General features: G+C 40.6%; 1 protein-coding gene across 2 annotated transcripts in view; it reads right to left on the bottom strand.

Annotated features, from left to right (window-relative positions):
* STAC (SH3 and cysteine rich domain) overlaps positions 1–24,458 on the bottom strand; it is a 101,905-nt gene extending 77,447 nt beyond the window's left edge. For both annotated transcript variants that reach the window (XM_082663644.1, XM_082663645.1), the window contains exon 1: positions 24,219–24,458. In XM_082663644.1, the coding sequence (XP_082519770.1) occupies positions 24,219–24,329 (111 nt within the window). In that variant the 5' untranslated portion in view covers positions 24,330–24,458. The remainder of the gene's footprint in view (positions 1–24,218) is intronic.
* Between the last annotated feature and the right edge of the window lie 237 nt (positions 24,459–24,695).

Genomic DNA, 24,695 nt, shown 5'->3' with positions numbered 1-24,695 from the left:
TCTGTGAATATGACGGGATAGTCACTTCCTTGGTTAGATTACATTGTATGAGAAGAGTGATGGGATCATCACTCCAGGGTTATTACTGTGCCGTGTTGTATAAAACGCCATCCTAGCAGGCTGGAGTGAGACCGTCCTGTTGAAGTAAGCTTGAAGAAGAAGCAAGCTTCCAGTTGGGACCAAGGTGGCTTCTAGTTACTGACAGCATCCCTGGCCTGCAGCTGGCAAGGAAATGGGGACCTCAGTCGTGCAGCTGCAAGGAACTGAATGCTTCTCACAACCAGTGAGCTTGGAAGAGGACCCCGAGCCTCAGATGAGATGGTAGAGCAGGCTGACACCTTAATTTCGTCCTCGGAAGATGCTAAGCAAAGGAGCCGACTAACCTGTACCTAGATTCCTGACCCACAGAAACTATGAGGTTAAATAGATGTGTTAGGGTGCTAAATTTGTGGTATTTTATTATGCAGCAACAGAAAGTCATACACCCACTTTGGACTGTCAGATGAGAGAAATAAACGTATTTTTTGTGTTAAGCCATTGAACTTTGGTGGTTCATAGCGGTGTGTTACCTTAACTAAATAAATACAATGGCATTAACAAGGCTGCTCATATAAAGGCAGTAAAAGCCCCAGGAAATGCGCAAGGACTCTCTCCTCTGGAAATCTGGTCATGGAGGCGGTCTCCTGGGGCTGTACCCGCTCTTGAAATGGAATTCTGAACAGCTATGAGTTATCAGTTGTCACCCCCAGGTTACAGCACTTTTCGTTTATGGGATCTGGCTTGTTCCAATTAATTAGAATCTGTGCCAGAAATTAAAGCACGATACCTTTGAGAACCACTGGGACTGTCTGTCACGTTTATGCAGCAGGAAAGGCCTTTTGCATTTCTGGCAGGTACTAAGGTGTTGCTGTTTTTTTTAATAAAATAAGCAATAGTCTACCCAAATAGGGAAATAGGATTCCAGCCTTTTTTAGCTGTAAAATGTCATACGACTTTTTGAATAGACCTAATGGCTCTCATTTAAGTGAACATATAGTATATACCAGGTACTGTGATAGAAATCTATACGTGCTTCCTCATGTAATGTTTGTCTCAACCCTGAAAAAGAAGTAATATAAATCCCATTGTATTGATGAGGAACTTGAGGCTTAGAGAGGTTAAACGATGTACCTAAGATCACAGCTTTTGAATGGCAGAGCCAAGAATCAAACCCAAGTCCGTGTGATTCATTCATCTACATATGAATTCATTTGTCATTCATCCAAAATTCCATTTCCAGGCACCAGTGAATTTCTATGAATTTACTCACATATAGTTTTACTTAAAAATTTCCATCAAATCAGTATATGACAAATATATGATATTGCTTACATGTGGAATCTAAAAAGAAGGGTACAAATGAACTTAGTTACAAAACAGAAGTAGAGTCACAGATGTAGAAAACAAACTTATGGTTACCATGGGATGAGGAGGGGAGGGATAAACTGGGAGACTGGGATTGACATATACACACTACTATATATAAAATAGATAACTAATAAGGACCTGCTGTATACCACAGGGAACTCTACTCAGTACTCTGTAATGGCCTATATGGGAAAAGAATCTAAAAAGAAAAAGAGTGGATAAATGTATATGTATAACTGATTCACTTTGCTGTACACCTGAAACTAACACAACATTGTAAATCAACTATACTCCAATAAAAATTTTAAAAAAATGATTACAAGTAGGGACTTCCCTGGTGGCGCAGTGGTTAAGAATCTGCCTGCCAATGCAGGGGACACAGGTTCGATCCCTGGTCCGGGAAGATCCCACATGCCACGGACCAACTAAGCCCGTGCGCCACAACTACTGGGCCTGTGCTCTAGAGCCTGCGAGCCACAACTACTAAGCCTGTGAGCCTAGAGCCTGTGCTCCACAACAAGAGAAGCCACCGCAATGAGAAGCCCATGCACCGCAACAAAGAGTAGCCCCCGCTCGCTGCAACTAGAGAAAGCCTGCACACAGCAACAAAGACCCAACACAGCCAAAAATAAATAAATAAATTTCTTTAAAAAAATGAGTACAAGTAACACTTGGGAAATCTGAATAAAATAGGTGGATTTTATTAATGTCAATATCTTGCTTATGATATTATGCTATAATTTAGCAAAATGTTATCACTGGAGTAAACTGGGTGTAATGTACAAGGGATCTCTCTGTATTATTTCTTATAATTGCATATGAATCTATAATTATTTCAATAAAAACTTCAATTAAAAGAAGTAAAAAATTTCCATCATCTATTTATTTTGATACTTTTTACATACATAAATTATCCTGCACATTTTGTCCTGTGATTTGCTTTTTCCATGTCAGATTATAGACAGAAATAACTAATTTTATTAATATTTCTCCATGCTATGGATATAATGCATTGTACTTAATCATTATAATAGTGATGGAAACTTGAGGCTGCCCTAATTTTAGCTATTGCAAGCACTGCTCGAATAAACATTATCATATGTATATCTGCATGCACAGGTACATTTAATAAGAGTAATATAATAAAAACTAATATTGGTGGGTGCAACTTATGGGCTGGGTATTGTGGTAAGTGCTTTGCATGTGTTACGCATTTAATTGTCACAATTACCCTTTGAAGTAGGTTTCATTATGATCCCAATACTACAAATGAAGAGGCTGTGGCTTAGAGAACTGCCACTAATTCCCCAAGAAGGATGGTGGAATGGACTTGCTGGTTTTCATTTTTAAAAAACATGCTGTTGTTATATGATTGGAACTCACTTGAGTTTATGTATTTATTTAGAGTGGATTGACATCTTTACAGTATTAGTTCTTCTAATCTAAAAAATGTCATGCCTTTACACTAATTTAGGTCTCCTTATTTGCTTTCCATAATGTTGGCATGTTTCTTCACATTGCACATACATACTTCTTGTGAAAGATATTCTTCAGTATGTCATAGTTTTTGCTGGTGTAAAGCAAATTAATGGATTTTGTATTTTGAGCTTGTCGCTTACAGAATTGTCTTTATTAGTCATGAGAGTTTCACTTGATTATTTTAAACAGACTTTCATATAAACTGCTTGTCATGGCAATTTTGTCTCTTCATTTTACTATTTATTCTTCTTGCTTATTTTCCCATCCTGGCATTTCTGGAGCATTGTTGAATAACACAGGCAAGAGTGAGCTTGTCTTGTTCCTCACTTTAAGGGGACTCATGATTCACTGCTACATTGGGGTGTTTGCTTCAGTTTTCTGGTGGATAGTCTTTAGCAAGTAAACACATCCTAGTGTACCAGGAATCTTTTTGATAATCAGGAATTCCAATTGATTCTGCAACAGTGGAGTCAAAGCAATTTTCTCCTTTTTTTTTTTTTTAAAATCAAAGTAGGGAATTACATACATTTTAAATGTTTTGCTGCCCATGATTTTTGGGGGTCCATTCTCCTTGGTTATGAGAAATTCATTATTTAATATACTGATGGCTTTGTGAATACTTTATGCAGTATTTAATTTGTATCTATGCTCTTTCGAGAGAGATGATGACTTTCTTTTCCAGAGTCATCCCAATGTCGTGATTTTGGATTCCAAGTTGAATGTACTCTTTCTTCCCTTAGAATCTGAAACCATGGTGCCTTTGACTTTTACACTCACTCAGCCTGATGTGACTCATTTTCATTATGAGAAGGTCACCTGTTTTTTAATTTCCGGAGACATTTAGGGATTTTTCTCTATTCCCGAAGTTTAGAAAGGTCATTATGACTCTGCTAATTGTGTATGTATAGTTCTTTCAATTTTACTTTTCATATCATTCTTATATTTTCGCTTTTACTGCTTGACACTTACATTTGACTTTTATTGCTCACAAATTGCTTTCATTTTGAACATTTCTGAATCCAATATTTTTCTACTTAACTTTTTATTAATTTTATTTATTTTTCATATTTAAAAAATCCTTAATTTTTTTCTACTTGTTTCTTTAATTATCTTCTGACCTCCATTTCAGCTGTTCTGTCCTAGTGTAGATGACCTGTTGGCTTCCTGTTTCCACTTTCAGTATCTCCAGACCTTTATCTTATAAATTATCTTTCCTTTTCTATCTCTTTTGGGAAATTACCCTACTTCACCTTCCATTTTACTGATGCAGTCTTCATATTTGTTCGTTGTATTTTTCAGGCCTTGCATTAATTTTTTTTTAGATTTTGGAAATCTTATTTTTTCCAAAAATTCATTCCTAGCATTGGTTGTCCCTTTTTTTAAAAAAATAGAAACGAATTCTTTTGATACTGTCACAATACTTCTTGAATCTCTCTGAAGATACCAATTAGAAAGTAATTTTATAGAGTTGCCGTATGATCCAGCAATCCCACTCCTGGGCATATATCCGGACAAAATTCTAATTCCAAAAGATACATGCACCCCTATGGTCATAGCAGCACTATTCACAAGAGCCAAGACATGGAAACAACCTAAATGTCCATCGACAGATGAATGGATAAAGAAGATACAGTACAGATATACAATGGAATATTGCTCAGCTGTAATAATGCCATTTGCAGCAACATGGATGGACCTAGAGATGATCATACTAAGTGAAGTAAGTCAGAAAGAGAAAGATAAATACCATATGATATCACTTATATGTGGCATCTAAAATACGACACAAACCTATTTACAAAACAGAAACAGACTCACAGACATAGAGAACAGACTTGTGGTTGCCAAGGGGGAGGAGGGGTGGGGGAGGGATGGGTTGGGAGTTTGGGGTTAGCAGATGCAAACTATTATATAGAGAGTGGATAAACAACAAGGTCCCATTGTATAGCACAGGGAACTATATTCAATATCCTGTGACAAATCATAATGGAAAAGAATATATAAAAAAAGAATGTATATATATGTATAACTGAATCACCTTGCTATGCAGAAGAAATTAAAACATTATAAATCAACTATACTTCAATAAAAAAAGTTATTTTAGTCATAATCCTTGTGTTATCTCTCATTTCCCTCGGTTAGTTTATTTAGTTGTGCTTACTCATCCTTCTTACCTACGCTTTTGTTGTCTGTTCTTATTTATGGGTGAAAAACTAGCTTGATCACACAGGTAGCTGGGATGAGCTTCCTCTGCAGGTACGGCTCTGAGTACCTCACTCCCTGGATCCATCTGAGTTGGGAAGGCTGACAGGCAGCCTCTGCTTTAGGATATCTGGGTGGGGATCGAAAAGGCAGGATGGAGGCTCCCACAAATCCCAACATATGGAGGGTTTTACTTTGAGAGTTGAATGCTTTCATACATTTTATTGCTGGGTAGAGCTGCCTTCTGTCTATTATTTTCTTGGAGTTACAGTTTTTGAAGTCAGGAGTTATCTTGGGCTCTTCTCCTCTGTCTGGCCCCTGAATCCATTCTGGGTGACTTCCTAGGCTAATGCTTTAGGTTGTTTAGACATAAGTCCAGAGGTGTTAGCCTCCAGCAGGAGCGTATATTTCTAGCTCTTGGCATCCTTGGGGAATGAGGAAGAATGACAGAGCCTCTGGGTGGGTAACTGCCAAGACCACCCTTGCTCTTTGCATCTGCTAAGTCTCAGCTTGGTGGGGGGATCTCCTGAGCTCTGCTGGGAACATCTGCTCTCATGGCTGTAACTATTAACTCCAGAATCTGCTTTGGACAAGTTTTCTCTTATCTGCTTTCTCCATTACTTCAATGCTCTCTGCTTCATATCTTCCACAATTTCCTCACAAATTCTGGCCTGCTGATGGTATCATTTCTTGTTTTACCACCGTCATTGACATAATCTTTTAACCTACGTTATCTGTTATATCAATGGGATTTTGCGAGGAAAGGCAATTAAATACCTACCCCTGCTCTAGATTTGAATGACGAGTCTTCAACGATCTTTAAAATAAGGCTGACCATTCACCTGGACGAGTTACCGCCGCCTCAGCCTCAGTTTGCTCACCTGTTGTTTGGAACAAATATTAACCTACCACAGAGGGACTGTTGTAAGGATCAGAAACTGGATTCAAAGTACCTGGGTGACAGGGACCCAGTACATGGCACCTGCTCTTACTATCTGCACTACAGTGATTTCGCTGTGCCTCACTGGAGGGGAACACTATACCTACCACTGGACGGGCGGTGCGACTCAGCCCGACACGGGACACAACCTGCATGGCTTTCCTTACAGAAGCGCGAGAGCGAGCAGCCTTCAGCACCCAGCCTCAGCTACGCACAGAGTGGGGAGGCTCAGGAGAGTTAACCAATGGCTGTAAGCTTCTGGCTTCTCATCTCTAAGGTGGGCACAAAAACAAGAGCTGTTTGGGAAGGCTCTGTGCAGGTTAAATAAAATAAGGCCTGGAGAGTGGTATGTAGTGACCAGTCCTTCCTCTGTCCTCTTTCTCCTCTTTTCATACTCACTCTTCCCCTCCCTCCCTCCTCCTCCTTTCCTTCATCCTCTCTTCCTGTGTTTCCCCTATTATTGTTGTTGTTGTTGCTACTGAACCAGGACCCAGAGAATGTATTAATCCTTTTATTCACTAAAAATAGTTTTTGAATATTTACCCTTTCTTTAGCCTCATAAGGGAATAAAATTTGAAAACAGATATAGCGCTTTCCCTACAAGCCGTTACTGCTTTGGAATGTAGATGTGGAAAAGGTAAATCAAAGAAGCAGCAAACCAACCAGCAAACAACCAACGGGAACTTAGAGCCAGAACTGGGTACAAATTTCAGTGTAGACTCGTATCAGTCACATGCCCCAGGGGAAGTCACTTTGCTTTCCTTAGCCTTGACCTTTGTGGTTTCCTCATCAGTAAAATGAGGAAGAAATGGAATGATGTACACGGATCACCTTGCACAGCAAGGCCTAGGGAAATGTCCATCCCCTCTCCCTTCCCCTTCCCCCTGGCTCTGCCAAACCCTGTAGTGGGGATTGCACTGCAGGGCCAGCTTCGTGGGGTCACCACCTGTGTATGGTCACTCAAAGCCCTGCACTGAGAAGAGCCCTGGGTTTGGTTTAATCCTCTGCTGTTGCTGTCGAAATTCTTAATATGTTTGAACAAGGAGCTCTTACTGTCATTTTGCACTAGATCTGTAAATTATGCAGCTGGCTTTGCTTGCTGTGACACAATACATGGAAGAATCTGTACTTGTCTTCCCAGCAGACAGGGACGAAGCAGATTCCCAGATGCATGAAGGCAGCAGCTACGGAATCTTACGGCCGGCTGTCTGTGGCTTCAGCTCTCCCAGTGCCATTTCTATGCAAGTTCCCAAAGCAGCTGGCACAGGGCTCCTTGGGTTTCCTGCAGCACTTGTAACTATAGCTCTGATTTGACACACTTACTATTTTCTATCCAGGTCTTTAAGGTAGTTCTCTGCAAGGTTCTGGAAGTGAAGCAACTTCCTGCCTTTCTGTTAATGACTTTTAAAGGAATGAGCATGTTTGGAGGATAACAAAACTTCTAGGAATAGGCCGGAAAAGGCAGGCTCATGCTGTGCATGTACTAGAGTATGTCCTCGAACGTGAAACCCCTGCCAAGGAGATGTACAGCTGGGAGGTGTCCCTGCCTCCTTCCTGAACCTTCGGTTGGCCATCTGTTCCTTTATTTCCAGAGGGGATAGAGACTGCTTTTCACAAGCCAATATGACTTCCAAATGGAGGGACAGCAACCTTTTTAGAGGTCTGATTTCCCAGTTGTTTCAAAATGAACCCCAAAAGTTGTTTGTTTGAGCAAAGTTAGTCTCAACCATATGAAGACCTCCTTTGCCTTCTTTATCCAAGTCCACAGCTGGGGAAGGAGGCAGGGGCTATGGGAGGGGGAGAGAGGCTGGGCCAACCCAGCGTGGTCCTGGCGCTTCCCTCCTCGCCAGCTGAGTTCACTCTGGCCATTTGTGGGGTGACAGAGGCTATGGCCTGAGCCCTTACATACACGCAGACCGTCTTGAGTCAAGAGAACATCTGTATGTAATTACAGCCACAGCAGTAAATTAAGAGGATGGATTCCACAAGGATGAAGGTATCTCAGTGGCAGTACTCAAAGTGTGGTCTCTATACCAAGCGTCAACATTACCTGAATCTTCCAGCACCAAAAGTCTGTAACGACCAAGCACACACGCCTTGTCTCTCGATTTACTGGCCCGTCGTGGGGTAAGCAGTAGAAGCTTAGACTGGGTAACAGCCGTGGCCACCACCTCTCCCCCCAGACCCCCCGTTCACCCTCCTTCTGCCGTATGATGCCGTGGTGCATTAGGGGGTAAGCAGCCAGTTCCCATGGCCTACAGCTCTTAACATGCTTTCATACGGTGGCTGCCTATCAAACTTTTTTCAAATGTAGCGCTCTTTTTCTGACTAAAAAATTAGCAAAATTCCTAGCTGTAGAGCATGGAAAAGGGGAATGACTGCTCTAGCTGAAGCAGCGCAGGTAGAATCCCGAGGTAGTGGGTGTTGTTGGTGTCCTGCCCAGATCCTCTCTACTGGGGCCCTTGCACCCACCTCCCAGATGCCTAGGTTTGCAGATCATTCTTTGTTCCCAGAATTGCCCTCAGCTAATGGAAACTGTCTCCCCTGGGAGACTGTGCAATGTCTCCCTTCCCCTCCGCCGACCCCTGGGGTCAAAGACTGATTGATACAGAGTAAAGCAGTCCTGCCCTATTGCTTTAAGGCCGAAACAACCCTGTGGGGCTGTCTGTGCCCCAGAGCCCCGCTGTGGATCCGGCCAAGACCACCTGAGACTACATTCTTGATCAGCCCCATCTCCTGTCCTCTCCTGCTTTCCTTCCTCCTTGTAGGTTTCTCCTGAGAGTACACCCTCCATAAATTACATGCTTCTGAAACCTCATGCTTTTCTTTTAGAGATATCAACTTAAGGTGAAGGAGAAGGGGGGAAAAAAAAAACCTCAGTACCTTCTGCAGCTACAGCAACTTTACATGTTGGAAACAGGCTTCCTCAAAGTTGGACCTATATGATTTGATGATTCTGACCACTGAGAATGAGGTCAAAGCTGTTGCTCTCCCCATGGGCCTCTGTCTACCCCACAGCTGCTGTCCAGAGCCTGGGAACCAAGGGCATGGGCTCTAAGAATGAGATTCAGGCTCTCTGTGCAGCTGTCCAACCAGGTTGTGGACAAACTTACAAGGGAAAGTCTAATTAAGAACCAGAAAGTGTCCTGCCATGAAGCTAGATGGCCTGGCATATTGCTCTTGGCTCCTGATATACAAGCTTAAAATATCTCCCATCTTCAACCCCATGATTTATTACAAATTAGAGTATCAGGTTTTTTACTTCCTGTTGTCTGCCAAAGTCACCCTATAGGCAGTCTATAAATGGAACTTTGCCAAAATAATTCTAACCACAAGGACTAATAAACAAATCACCTATAAAACCACTGCTTTCTCAGATAAGTTCATAAAATTCATGAAATTCTAGAGCCCTTGGGTTATCAGAACCAGATTGAAAAGAGACCATTCTGGAAAAGAGACCAAAAGAGACCAAAAGAGACCATTCAGTGATTAAGAATCTGCACATTTGAGGCGCTTCAGTGGGCTAAGTTGTGGTCTGACATGAAGCCTCCTGATTGTACATCGTGTTCTCTCTTTCATTCATCTGAAGAACCATACACTACATGCTTTAACTTTGTAAGTTGTCTTTTTTTCCTTTTACTCTTTTTTTTCTCTCACACAACATATTCATGGAACATTTATTTTGATAATGTTACTGTACTTCCAAGCTATATACCTGAGGAGAACAGATAGAGTCTGGTATAGCAATTAGAAAAAAATCACTCCATAGAAATTGACAATAACGAAACCTATTTTGGAATTTATCTTTTCAAATGTTAACTGGAAGGTCAGATCCATTGGGGATGAACACCAGCAAACTGATCAACACATGAAGGATCCAGTACAAATGGATTAATGAAAAAAATGGATACCAGAAACTTGAGCTTAATCAATTTGTCCTTTAAACAAGAATTAAGAAATATCAAACCTATCAGGAACTCAGCAACTGATTATGGAAAATGCAGCTAAGAACCAGAAAATGTAAGCAAAAAGTTCTGATGAACCAATCACTAGGTAAAGTCACTAAGTAAAATCAAACCACTGAAACCCAAAAATCCTCTATTTACTTCCCTGATAGTCCATTGAGTTCAGTTTCTGTTTCCTCTTAAGGAACATGAAATTCCAACTAGTGTGATGATTTATTTTCCAATACAAAAGCAAATGAAAAGAAGCATGTTAGAAGACTCAAAGTAGCCTGCAGAGAGAGGATGGTCTTTGTGTAGGAAGAGTATGAAAAATGTTAGAGTCAGACACAAGAAGCAGGACGGCACAGCAGTATGGAGTCATTAGTGCAAGAGGAAAACTCTCCTGCACGCGAAAAGTTCAATAACTAGTGTTTAAAATGGTGATTCTGAATAATTAGGAAAAGGAAATTACAAAAGCAATATAATTGCTTTGAAATTTACAAAGCATTTGCAGCTCTATTAAACGTGAATGAAATTTCATGTGGCATATTCTGCTTTTGAAAGTACGGAGATGTGAACCTTGCAAGCAAAATTCTCAATAGGGAAATGCCTGGAACATAAAAGGACATGTTCTCTTTTATCTGGAAGGGTTGACCCTCCAGAATGACTCCTTTCCTGAGCATCCTTGCCTGAAAAGTTTTCTCTGTATTTTTTTACACTTGGAAAGATGGTGCAATCATTGTGCAAAGTCTTGGGAATGGTCACAGAAGTGGGTGGCAATGTGGGAGAGAGTGGAGACAAGATCTTAGGAGGAGAAAAGTTTAAGGACTTATGAAGTCAGGATATTTGGAAGAGCCATCTGCAGTATATGAAAATCACCGATGTTTATGACAGGGGTAGGGTTGGAATGAGTGAGAGTGAGCCTGGAGAATGGAGAGACCTACTCGGGTTGGTAGATGACTGCTGATTTTAGCAGTGGGTAGAAGAGACTGAGTGTGTGGATTTTAAAGCTATACATTTTAGAGGAGGAGAGATCAAAGTCTGGAAGCAGTAGTGAGGCAGCCTCCTCAACTACCAAGCCTGATGAGGGAGAAAAGAGCCACCATTTGAGAGGCTGCAGGGGAATGGCTGGGCATCAGAGTCAGAAGTGAAGGACACATCAGAGATGTTGAGGAGAGGATTTACTGAAGAGTAAATTCCAGAGGGTAGAGTAGAGAGTACCGACCGCTGGGGAGCGTGGCAGACAGAGCTGACGATAGATATGCAGACCTGTATGGAGATTAAACTGTGAGAAAGGAAGGGAGCTCTGCAGCCTTGTGCTCTTCTGGTGATTGACATGCCAGGGAAAGGGGTATCATGGGAATCTTTTCCAAGGTTTCCAAGTTACCTTGTTCTGATAAAACTGAGAGTGCTGGAGATGAAGAGAGGAAATGTGGGGGTCTTACCGGGGCACAGAGCACTCTAGGACCTCTTTTCACTGCTCTCTCTCTCATGTCAGTTTGGAGGGCAAGGTAGCAGTGGCATTCCTGGGAGATCTGGATCCCTCCTCTTTATTCTTTCTCTTGTGGCTGACCTCAGTCCTTCATGCTGTGGTCACACCTGCTTCCAGACCTGAGGAAAACATGCTGACTGACACTTCAGCTACGGGGGCCATTAGGAACAGACAACAGGTCCAAGTTTCATTTTCAGATAAATGAAGCACCCTCTGAGGGCTGACAGACATCTTGTCTCCTGTCCACCTGCTTCCAAAAACCTCTCTATTCAGGCCCCCTGGGGGTCACTGAGGATGAGTTCTGGTTTTCTGGCTTGGCTGACTCCATGCATGATGCTCATCTCTGGATGGGAACACAAGAAGAAGAACACACGAGAACTGAGCTGGCATCTGAGTTGAGAACGATCAGTTTAGTTGAGGGTAGGTTGAATTTAAAATATATGGAGGGCATCAAGACAGGTTGCCCAAAAGGCAGTGGGATATATTGGTCTGGAGCTCAGAAGAGCGATATCTGTGTTGGCTTCAGATTTGGGTGCTATCAGCTGGTGGATGAAATAAAAAGAATAGGTAAGATGTCCCAGAAAGACCCAGAGAGATTATGAAGAGTGAGAAGGGCTGAGGGCTGAGAATAGAATGCTGGGGAAGACCAACCCTTGAATGATGGGTGGAGGAGAATGTGATGGCCAACAGGACTAGTGAGGAACTGTTACAGCAGTAGAAAGGGAATCAAAGGAAAAAATGAGACTTAAGGAGGGAGCAAAGAGGGAGCACCTCTCTAGATAAAGGTGGAAACGTGAGCACTGGTATTTAACTTTCCTGATTCCAAATCCAGATCTAAGGGACCACTGGTATATAAACACAGAGAACTACAAAAAAAGGGATTTCATAAGATAAGAACACACAGGAAACCTGTTAGAAAGAGTGAGGATGAGATAAGATTGAAGGAAGGTCCCAGGGCTGTCCTATAATAACTCATCCAGAGATATTATGAAGATTTAAATGAAAGGAATAATTTTCAGGCAAAATACAAGTTAACAAACCTGATTCATGTCAGTTTAGGAAAAGAGAATAGAATAAAAAATACGAAAATGTTTTCAAATTTTATTTTAAAATAGGTGCCAGTTTTAGATATTGTCCCATTTTTTTCAAACATTCAAAGTGGAGATCTGGGTTCTACAAACTATTCACAGAAAAAAACCAAAAAGAAACAAACAAAAACATCCATGTATATCTTCCCAAATAATTTTTTTAAACTTGGCATATCCTTAAAAATAATATCTGACCAAGGACACAAAATGACAGAGAACAATCTTTCTTATGTATATAGATGTAAAAATAATAAAGTACTGGCAATGAAAACCTAGTAGTTTATTAAAAGAAAATCCCCATGGTCAAGTGGGACCTTTTCCAGGAATGTAAGAAGAGTTTAATTTAGGCTATCTATTAATATAATCCATCACATAAAGAGGCCAAAGGACAAAAAAAAAATCACATGATTACTTTGATACTTGCCAAAAAGTCATTTGAAACAATTCCACATCCATTCCTGGTGGAAATTCTTAGTAAGCTAAGAACATTACCCAAATTTACATAAGAAACACTGTCTCAGTTTAATTGCAAACAGAGTGGGAAGTCTGGAATTTGTGTAGAAGGAGGACTTAAGAAATGATTTAGTTGGAAATGGATTTGTCTTAAAGTTAAATTTGCAAAGTACCACCTGATGTTTCTCAGGCTGAATGTGTAAATTTTAAGTGGCTTGCAGAGTAACTTGAGATACAAGAGATCTAAGAGTACCCCTTAGTACCAACACTGTACAATATACCCTATACTCAATGTACACTTACAGCAAAACTTAGGTAGCACTTAAAGTTAGGTACTAGCCCAATACCTCCACTGATACTTATTGTATTTTGGGATATCTACTGCAATAATATTCTGTCCCTACCTACCCCACTCCCCTAACCCCCAAAAGAGATAATTATAGTTAGAGAGGCAAAATTATATTTGTAGATACTATGATAATCTAATAATAATAGCTAACATTGACTCACTATGTGCCATGCACTGTGTTAGGCACTTAGGATACACTCATTAACCTAACCCTAACGACAGTGCTGCAAAAGACCATTAGTATGCTCATTTTACAGAAAGAACAGTGAGGCTCAGGAAAGTGAAGGACAGGGAAGCTCATTAAGTGGCATCCCAAAGCCATACATTGGGATTTGAACACAGCTGCTTCTGACTCCAGAGCCCACAATGAATCAGTAAGCAACACTGTACTTCTTTATTAATGAATAAGAAATGGAATCTAAAAGACCTTAGATTACAAAATTAATATAAAACTAGTATAAAATATCCAGGAAATAGCTAACAGAGGATTGGGCAAAAAGTATTTGAAGAAAATTACTAAGCATTTATGAGTGGCATAAAAGACGTTTCAATAACTAAAGATATATACTATGTTCCTGGATGAGAAATCCCACTATATGTAAAGATTTTGCTGAAACAATCTTAAAAGTTTCATGCAATTCTTCTCAAAATATCATATTTATAACTTGATGGAAAATCAAAACAGTGAGTGCAGTTAAATAAATAAATTCCCAGGAAGGTACCTGTATTATCAGTTATCAGTCTATTATAAAGCTACAGTAATTAAAACATTATAATTGTAATGTCAAAGTAGTGTGTAGTAATAAATGCAAAATCATTAGAATATAACAGATGACTGTAAAAGACAACCTAGTACATATTAACATTTATTACATAATAGATCCAACATTTCAAATCAGCGTAAAAATGAATTGTTCAATAAGTGGTTTTTTTCATTCAGAAAAAATTAAAGTTCTTCCTTACCACATAACAACATAAATTCCGAATGGATTAAAGTGATAAAAGTAAAAAGTATATAATAAGGAGCTAGAGAAACACACAGATTAATATTTATTTGCTCCCAGGGTGGGGAAGACGTTTCTAAATATAAATGGGAAAAAGAAGCCATAGTTAAATAAATTTGAGACATTTAACAACATAAAAAAATAATCTCCCATGTTGAAAATGTAATAAAATTGAAAAACAAATTTGAATCTGGGAAAACGTTAGCAACATATATGAAAGATTGTGGTTTTAATATTTATAAAGAATTTAAAAAAAATCAATAGGAAATAAATGCTCTATTAAAATAGATGAATATATAATTCACAAAAGAAAAAATATTTTAATATAAAAATAATACTTTCTAGTAAATAAATGTAATAAAACAATAAAAAATTTCAATATATCTTTGCCCTTCAAATTTGCTGATAAAAGGCTATAAATCTAAAAATAACAAAAATAACTAACAAGAAAGAAAACAACTCAAAAACCAGGCAAAGGCCTTGAATGGACATTTCTCCAAAGAAGATATACAAATGACCAATAAGCACATGAAATGATGCTCAACAACACTAATCAGTAGAGAAATGCAAGCAAAAGCCACAATGAGATAGTATCTCACTCCCATTAGGATTAAAAAAACCCCAGAAAATAACTAGTGTTGGTGAGGATGTAGAGAAATTGGAATCCTGTTCATTCCTGGTGGGAATCTAAAATGGTACAGCCATTGTGAAAAACAGTATGGTGAATCCTCAAAAGATTAAAGATAGAATTACCATATAATCCAGCAACCTCACTTTTGGCTATATATCTAAAGGAAATGAAAGCAGGGACTTGAACAGATACTTGTACACCCGAGTTCATAGCAGCATTATTCACAATAGTCCACTGATGGATGAATCGATAAAGAAATGTGGTATATACATACAATGGAATATTGTTCAGCCTTAAAAAAAGAAGGAAATTCTGACTTATACCACAACATGGATGAACCTGGAAGATTTATGTTAAGTTATGTTAAGATAAGCCACTTACAAAGGGACAAACATTAAATGATTCATCATATATGAGGTACCTAGAGTTGGTCAAATTCATAGAATCAGAAAGTAGAATAGTAGTGGTTGCCAGGAGCTGGAAAAGGTAGGAGATGGGGAATAACTGTTTAATGGGTACAGAACTTCAGTTTGGGAAGATGAAAAAGTTCTAAAGATGCTGACGGTTATACAACAATATGCATATATTTAATGCCACAGAAAACTACACTTAAAATGTAACCATTTAAAAATTAGTAAGAAGGTAAATTTTATGTTATGTGTATTTTAACTCAAAAAAAATCCTAGGGAGATTGAATTTTACTGCCTACATATAGTGGAGATCTGAAAAGAAAGAATGAACAAGAAACAACTTTCTCACCAATTCAGGTTGATGAGAAAGAAAATCTTAGTATAGACATAAGGTGGACAATAAACAAACAAATATTTCCTTGGGAATTCATAATCACAGATCTGCCTTCACATAGATTTGGGGCTTAAATTTATACAACACAACTTGGTCTGAGAATCCCCAAACTGAAAAAAAGTAACAAAGATTTAGGTTCTCAGGTAACGATGCCTTGGGCCCCTTGGTGGAAGCAATCTCTGTACAGTGGACTCTATTACTGGAAGAACTAATAGTATGAGGATGTCCATTCTCTCCAAATGGATTTGTAGATTTAACGCAACCCCAGTCAAAATCCTAGCAGGTGTTTTTGTGGAAACTGATTAGCTGATTCTAAAATGCATAATGGAAATGTCAAGGGCCCAAAATAACCAAAGCAGTTTTGAAAAAGCAAGGCAAAGCCAGAAGTCTTACTCTGCCAGATATCAAAACTTTTTAATAAAGCCATTATATTTAAGACAGTGCTGTGCTGGTACAAGGACAGACAAATAGACCAATGGGGCAGAGCATCAACCTCCACATAAATCAAAAATATAGCCATCCAATTTATGGCAAAGGTGGCAGTGCAGTGCCGTAATGAATCTTGACCCCTACCTCACACCCACAGCAATTTCAAATGGATTATAGACTTATGTGTGAAAGGCTAAGCAAAAACATTTCTAAGAAATACTAGGAGAATACTTTCATGCTTTTGGGGTAGGCAAAGATTTCATAAGGAGAACACAAAAAGCACTAACAACCATAAGTGAGAAAATTAATAATTTGACTACACTCAATAAGAATTTCTGTTAAGAAAAGAAAAGCCACAGGATAGAAGAAGATATCTGCAACACATTTATCTTTAAAAGTACTTGGATCTAGAATATGTAAAGAATTCATATAAATTTTTAAAAATGACATATAAACTAATAAGAAAATAGACAAAAGATTTGAATAACTACTTCACAAGAAGACATTCAAATGCCCCAAAGCATAAAAACTGCTTAATTCGGGACAGTCCAGTGGTTAAGACTCTGCCCTCCCAATGCAGGGGAGAAGGGTTTGATCCCTGGTCAGGGAACTAAGATCCCGCATGAGGCATGGCCAAAACAAAACAAAACAAAACAAAAAAACCTGCTTAATTCATTAGTCATTGGGGACATACAAGTTAAAACCACGGCACAATACCACTAATCACCTATGAGAATGGCTGAACTGAGAAATATAGACAATACCAAATGTTGGTGGGATGAGGATCAGATGGAACTCTTATACATTGTTGATGGGATTACGAATTGGTACAGATGCTTTGGAAAGCTGACAATATTTACTAACACTGAACTTATGTATACCCTACAGCCCAGCAAGGTTGTTCCTAGGTATACACCCAACAGAGGTGCCACAAGGAATATGTATAAGGATGGTCAAAGGGGTATAACTTCTAGCAGCCAAAACCAAGAAACAATCCAAATGTCCACCATCAATAGAATGGTTAAATAGTGGTCTATTCACACAGTGGAATTCTATATAGCAATGAAAATGAAAACTATTGCTACATGCAATGGTATAAATGAATCTCACAACATAATGCTAAGTGAAAGAAGCCAAGCATAAAAGAGTACACACTGTATGACTCCATTTGTATAAAGGAAGGTTAATTTATGTTGTTAGAAGTCAAAATATTATTTACCTTTGGGAAGGCAGTGACAGAAAAGGGTATGAGGGAGATTCTGGGGTGCTGATAACATTCTATTTCTTGATATTTGTTTTGGTTACATACGGATCAATAATTTATTTTTTGAAAATTCATTGATCTGTAATCTTGTGTGCACTTTTTGGTATGATGTTATACTTCAAAGTTTACAAGAAAAAAAGCTATGATAGGGCTTCCCTGGTGGCACAGTGGTTAAGAATCTGCCTGCCAATGCAGGGGACATGGGTTCGAGCCCTGGTCTGGGAAGATCCCACATGCCGTGGAGCAACTAAGCCCATGTGCCACAACTACTGAGCCTGCACTCTAGAGACCGTGAGCCACAACTACTGGAGCCCGCGTGCCTAGAGCCCATGCTCCGCAACAAGAGAAGCCACCACAATGAGAAGCCCGCGCACTGCAATGAAGAGTAGCCCCCCACTTGCCGCAACTAGAGAAAGCCCATGTGCAGCAACGAAGACCCAACACAGCCAATAAATAAAAATAAAATAATAATAAAAATAAAAATTGTAAAAAAAAAAACTGATAGATCTTTCTAGAGAGCACTGTGTCAGTGAGAATAAAAGACCTTCGAAGTGTTTATATCCAGACCTAGCCATTTTGCTTCCCATGAAACGAATCAGAAAAATATTCAAATGTTGATGTATCAGGAAGCCCGTTTAAATATTGATATTTTTTTAAAGCTTGAAAGCTGAGAAAGAATCTAAATGTACCATCAGAAGAGACTGACGAAACAGATATGGTACAACAATGACATATACCATCTTTATTTAATACTTATCTAAGAATACAAGAAAACTGTTTATGTACATTAGGTAGAAGAAAAAACACAATGTGCATTTATGTATACACTATTTCAATTCTGTTTCAAGCGTGTGTGTGTGTGTGTGTGTGTGTGTGTGTGTGTGTTAAAGGAAACCTGAAATACAGCAAAAAAACCTAACAATCCTTATGTCTAGGTCATTGTGTGATAAATGAATTTTTATATATTCTGTGCTTTCCAGTTTTCTACATTTAGTGCTTATTACTTTTATAATCATGAAAACAACTTAATAAGGACATAGTCAACCTTATAAATCCAGCTGTATCTGAGCAACGCTTAGATTCTTTGGCAATGTGGAGGAAACAGCAGGTTACTTTTGCCAGAACCATTTCTTTGGATTGAAGTATAAATGGGAAGTGAAGAAGAGAAAGTAAATACAAATGATTCCAAGTATCTTGGCTGGAAGGGAAAATATCTTGCTTTCTTTGACATTCTGTAATTCTTTTAGTCTAGACCAGTGTTTCTCAAACTTGGCTGTACAATGAAATCACTAAGGAAGCTTTATAAAAATGCTGATTGCTGGGACTTTCACTCACAGATTTCAATTTAATAGGTCTAGCCTATGGTCTGGATTCTCCAGGGGATTTGAATGCAAGGCCAAGGTTCCATTTTCTTTCTTCTCCCCTGAGTAGAAGTTAAATTCCTTATCAATAATAGCTTCATATATATGTAATGGGTGAGCTGGCCACAAAGTAGGCAGTCAATAAATAGTTGCTGATTGATGGACACAGAAACCTTTCCGGGAGATGCAGGGCACATCTTCATGGTTAGGAATTGCTTCTCGATAGCTTAGAAGGTGGTCCAGATTCAGAGAGAAGCATCCACGAATGAGGGGACACCTTGGTCCATGGCTCCAGTGGTGCCCTAGGTGGCTTATATCAACCTTTCAAAATCAAAGTCACATGCTGGTGAGTCTATGGCTAATCTTCTTGGGGATGCAACATAGCTAAGATGAAATCTCACTGCAGTCAACAGTATAACTGAAAGTGCAAAGGGAGGAAAACTCAGTTATACTATGGGAACGTCATTTTTGATTACTGAAATTCTTCCAATGATGACATTTGTGATTGGTCAGTGACAGAATCATCTAATTTGAAGCAGGAAGAGAAAGTAAATAACGCTTTATGCTTACAAATGCTTTCAACATATTGGGTGTTTTACCTATTCTCAGGCTTTACAAAAAGCCATACCAATTGGGGATTAGCATCCCCATTCTAGATTTTAGGAAGCTGAGGCTCAGGGAGGTTAGGCAGCTTGCCCATAGACACAAAGATGGCAACTGATAAGAACAGATTTGACCTCTTGTTTATTTGACCTCAAAACCTACAATCCCTTCATATCATCAAAATGTGACTTTGTGTCATATAAGCGATGGCAAAGGGCATCCATACAAAACTTCATGTGACACCTTAGTAAGATTTCTATGTTGTCAATAAGTTAGTAGGAGAAAAGACATTCATTGCAATAAGGGATGCTGAAACATGAAATTTTTCTTAGTATTCAATGGTCTCTGTCAAGCACTTAGAAAAAAAATTAGATTGGTCTTTCTGGGATAGTTAGTGGAAAGATACAGGGGTGAGGTTCATTAGTGGCTTTCAAACTCTTTCAACTAGACTAATTTTATGAAAAACAAAACCACATAAACTAGATTATGACTTGTGCTTACTGGAATTTACTCTGAGGAAATTGTGCTGGGGTATCCAAGGTCCAAGACGGGGACCTTCCTTAGACTATTGGCAGTAACTACCTGTGTGATCTTAGGCAAGTCACTACCTCTCTCTGGCCCTCGATTTACTCAACAGAGGAAAAAAAAAGGGAGGGGATATTTAAATAAACTTTGAAGGCTACAAACACTTTATTGAGCTGGTATAAACTATGGATCCTTTCCCCAGACAATGCACATATACATGTACACAAGCAATTTTGAAAGTTCTGGTTGTTCACAGATATTCCAAAGACAACTTGTGGACCTCCAAAGAATATACTGATGCTTGACTTAAAACACCTGGAGTATGTGATAATGGGATTGTAGTCATGTTTACAAAAAGAGCCCTTATTCTTTAGAGATGCATCTGGAAATATTTATGAATGAAATGCTTTGATGCCTGGAACTTGCTTTAAAATGATCCAGTGTGCATGCGGAGGGGTGGGGGTAGTGCTGGGGGTAACAGATGAAGCAAGATTGTCCATGAACTGATAATTGGTGAAGCCAGGTGATTAGGTATATGATGGTTCTTTATAGTATTTTCTCTGTGTTGAAATTTTCCATAATAAAATAAATTTACACAATAAAAATTAACCATAATTTTACAAATACCCAGAATAGATCATCTCCAGTGTTTCCAATTCTAATATTCTATGATTTAGCATTCCAAAGAATCTGCAGAAATGGACTTCCGGAAACATTTTACGTGCTCAGGGCATTGAATCATTATCATTCTTCTCTAATGGACCCTCTAGACCAAAGGGTTTGCTGTGGCCCGGTTTTCCAGATGGTTCTGTGATATTCCATTTAATCACTTCTGTAAATATACTTTTAGGGAAAGAGTAGTAAAATCAAATGCAAAGAAGCTGTATAAGAACTGGGCTTTAATCATTTCACATGATAATGTGGCTCAATTTATTTTCAAAGATTTCTTAAGATGAGAAGACCAAAATATGGTTGCAAATGGCTTTTAGTAGCATATAAAATACTTGGTTAGGATGTTAGGTGAAACAGTACAGGATGTAAAACAGTACACAGGCATGAGAGACGGCTGCAGGTGGTTGACAACTTGTCCTCCAGAGCCATGCTGCCTGGGTCCCTGTCCATGCTGTGTCACTCAACTAACTATACAATTGTGGGGGAGTCACCTAACCTTTCTGAGTTTCCGCTTCCCTATCCATAAAACAGAAATAATAGCAGAATCTCCCTCACAGGGTTATTATGAAGGGTCAATTTGTGCCTGACAGACCAAACACTCAGTAGATGCTCACCATTTTTCTCTCAACTGTGTAAATATAAAAATTAATGAAGGGCTTCCCTGGTGGCGCAGTGGTTGAGGGTCCGCCTGCCGATGCAGGGGACATAGATTCGTGCCCCGGTCTGGGAAGATCCCACATGCCGCGGAGCGGCTGGGCCCGTGAGCCATGGCCGCTGAGCCTGCGCGTCCGGAGCCTGTGCTCCGCAACGGGAGAGGCCACAACAGTGAGAGGCCCGCGTACCGGTAAAAAAAAAAAAACAAATGAAAAGAGGCAAATATACAATCAAGATATCAGTAGGTGTCTCTGGACTGGACCAGTGGGGAATTTTTTAAACTTTTTTTCAGGACTTTTCAAATTTCCACAGAGTATTTGTTACTCTTATCATGAGAGAAAAAAGTTATTTTAAAAATGTGTAGTGAAACCTAACAATCAAAACAAATCAACATATATAACCAAACAGAAACAGACTCACAGATACAGAGAATAAACTAGTGATTGCCAGAGCAGAGGGAGGTGGGGGGAATGAGTGAATGAGGTGAAGGGGATTAAGAGGTACAAACTACTAGCTATAAAATAAGTAAGTCACAGGGATGCAACGTACAGCACAGGGAATGTAGTTAATAATATTATAATAACTTTGCGTGATGACTAATCTATAAAGACATTGAATCACTACGTTGTACACCTGAAACAAATACAGTACTGTAAGTCAACTAGGCTTTAATAAAATAAAAGAAAAAACTAATTTTAAAAGTCTTTCTTAAGAAAGTTTACTGTCCAGAGGGGCTGAACCATGCTGTCCCACACGGTATTTTGACAAACAAACCACTTCAGAGGAGAGTAAGATGGGATGACTACACGTCCACATTCTCCTACCAGACGCTCATCCTCAAGGTGGAGGATCCTTCTTAACGCCAATAAGCTTTAAAATGTGGCACTGCTGGTGCAGAATAAATAGAGCCTGCCTCTACTACCCCTGTTTCATGCCATCCTAATGTTCCCTTACCATAACCCCTCCACATCAGCAGTTTAGCCTTTTTAGAAGCATGGGCCCCTTGGAGAGTATCAAAAACACTATGCCCCCCCCTCAAATTTCACCTTCAGGCACAACATTTTGCATTCAATTTCCTGGGGTTCACAGGCCCCCCACAGTCCATCTCCACTGATTAAGAACACCTAAGCCATGACAGCAAATTTAGGAATGTACAAATACACTTTGAGAAAAACTGACGTGTGCAGATCCAAAACCATAAACCAGATAAGTTGGTGGATAATGACGGGTATTACATATGTAGGTTTTGCTTTGCCAAAGAATTTACATTAGGATATCTATAAATAGCAAGCCCATACAGTGTGTTTGAACTGTGCTTCTGTATAAGCAAATCCTAAGCGCTTTCCAGAACGTACATACTGCAGAGCAACAGGCCCAATTCAAAAAGTTGAATACTAGTTTCTCTCTTGAGTTTAGCTGCATTCATTTACAGTATTCTAGATCACCTTTGAAGTGGCCACTACCCCATATCACTTAGGTGAATGAAGGTCAATGATGGACAATGATAAGAGAGCCAGAAACTTCCGGTCGGAGGGGTAACGGTCCATGTGTAGGGGTTGTGAGATGGATTTGGAGTGAATCATCTATGGTGAGATGGATCCCATCTCCTTATCTCAGGAAGGAAAAGGGTAAACATGGATCGAGTCCTTACACTGTACTGGGATGTACAGTCCTTACACTGTACTTACTATGCCTCACAATGATTCTGGAAGGTGGGGTTTTGCCCCCATTTCCAACTGTGTTTTAGAAAAGTTAACACATATTTCAGGTCAGATATTTATCCAAAAAATAAAATAAAGATAATGCAAAGCTCTTTGTCTTGGATTAGCATCTCTGATGGCTAACTTTTGAAGGCTGGGGTACACACAGTGGGCAACATCACTTAAACTGAGAGCCCCTTAGCTGTGCTTTTGATCCTGCTGATTTGTCAATGGCTTCCAGGGATGTGTGTGAAGGGAGATAAGGATGGGACTCTTCTTTGCCCCATCTGACCTGCCCTCCAGACTGGCATCCTCCTTTCCTTCATTCCTACACAGGAACTGCCCCACATTCCAAAGACATCCAGGGAACACAAAGGAGATCTGGATAAAGAGCCAGGAGTCCTGCCCTTAAAAAATCCATATAACTACAAACTCCATCTTATGGTTTTCACTCCCGGCTGAGATGCCATTTGGCATCGCACAGCTAGCAGCCGCATTTTACTTTATCCTCTTCCAAGATTTCCAAACATGTGCCTGGCACCCACGAGAGTTTCAGAGGAAGTGTACCAGCGACAGAAGTGCTGCGGGGTTGGTTTTGTGTATGTCAGTGTAACTCTCATGAAAGCAAGTGTAAGTCCGAGGATTAACTTCCACAAGAGGAACATCAACTTTCCCGAGAACGCGTCATTTCCCTAGTTTTTCTGAAATGAACTGTATCTGAGGTTAGTGATGAGCCCTGTTAAGCAAAGGGTCTCAGACCTTTGGGATACAGGCAAATCTCTGCTGGTCCGCAAGTGGCCCAGCTTTTCTGGAGGAGTATCCCTCGGCTGTTTGTCCCTCAGCCTTCAGAAGCCACCTAATACTTGCACGCACTTTGGGTACATGCAGGTTCAAAGCACAGAACAACCCCGCCACCACCACCCAAGAAAGCTATATGAACCAGGAGTCTACTGAATTGCGGGTGCTCGCAGGGTGGAAGCCCTGCGCAAAGCCCCCGGGCTGTGTGGGCAAGAAAGCTGGGTCTCCAGGGATGTGGTCCAGCATCGCTATCAGAGAGTCCTGCCGTACATTCAAGTCTCAAGGGAGGTACAGTCCTTGAGAGGAACTGGGGACGCGTCTCAGACTCTGGCGCCAGCGCCAGTAGGGAGGAAACAAAGGTGGACAGAGGAGAGAAGGAGAGTGAGTTTGTATCCTCTCGGGGCAAGCGTGCGCGGTACCTTGGATTCCTGGCTGCCGGTGGATGCAGGAGAGGGCGGTTGTTCGGCGTTCGTCGTCTCCTTGGGCAGCCCGTCCACGCCGTCCTCTCGGGCGCCGCTCGGGGGGATCATTTTGGCGGCGCGGGAAAGGTGTTGGGCTCCCGGAGGAAGAGCGAGGCTAGCCTCCCTGCGGCGCGCCCTCCTCGCCGCGGGCCGGCTTGCTCAGCTCCGGAGGCCGGGGACTCCCATCCTAGCCGAGGCGCCGACGCGCCCTCCTTCGGCCTCGCCCCCGCCCCGGCCCTGCCCACCTCCCCGGCACCCCCGCGGGCAGGGGGGAAGCGCGCCGCCCCACTGCGCCCGCGGCCACCTCGCGGGGGACCGCACAGTCGTGACTGGGCTCGGGCTGGCCCGCCCCCCGGAGAAGAGGGGCGGGAGGTGGCTCCGGGGCGGGGCTGCGCGGGGCCCCGCGGGGAGCAGCGGGGCAGAAGTGGGCAGCGC

Source organism: Grampus griseus, assembly GCF_964374135.1.
Source record: "Grampus griseus genome assembly, chromosome: 10".
Taxonomy (NCBI): domain Eukaryota; kingdom Metazoa; phylum Chordata; class Mammalia; order Artiodactyla; family Delphinidae; genus Grampus; species Grampus griseus.
Note: the sequence above shows the minus strand (reverse complement) of the source record. Positions and strands in the feature narration are given on the sequence as shown.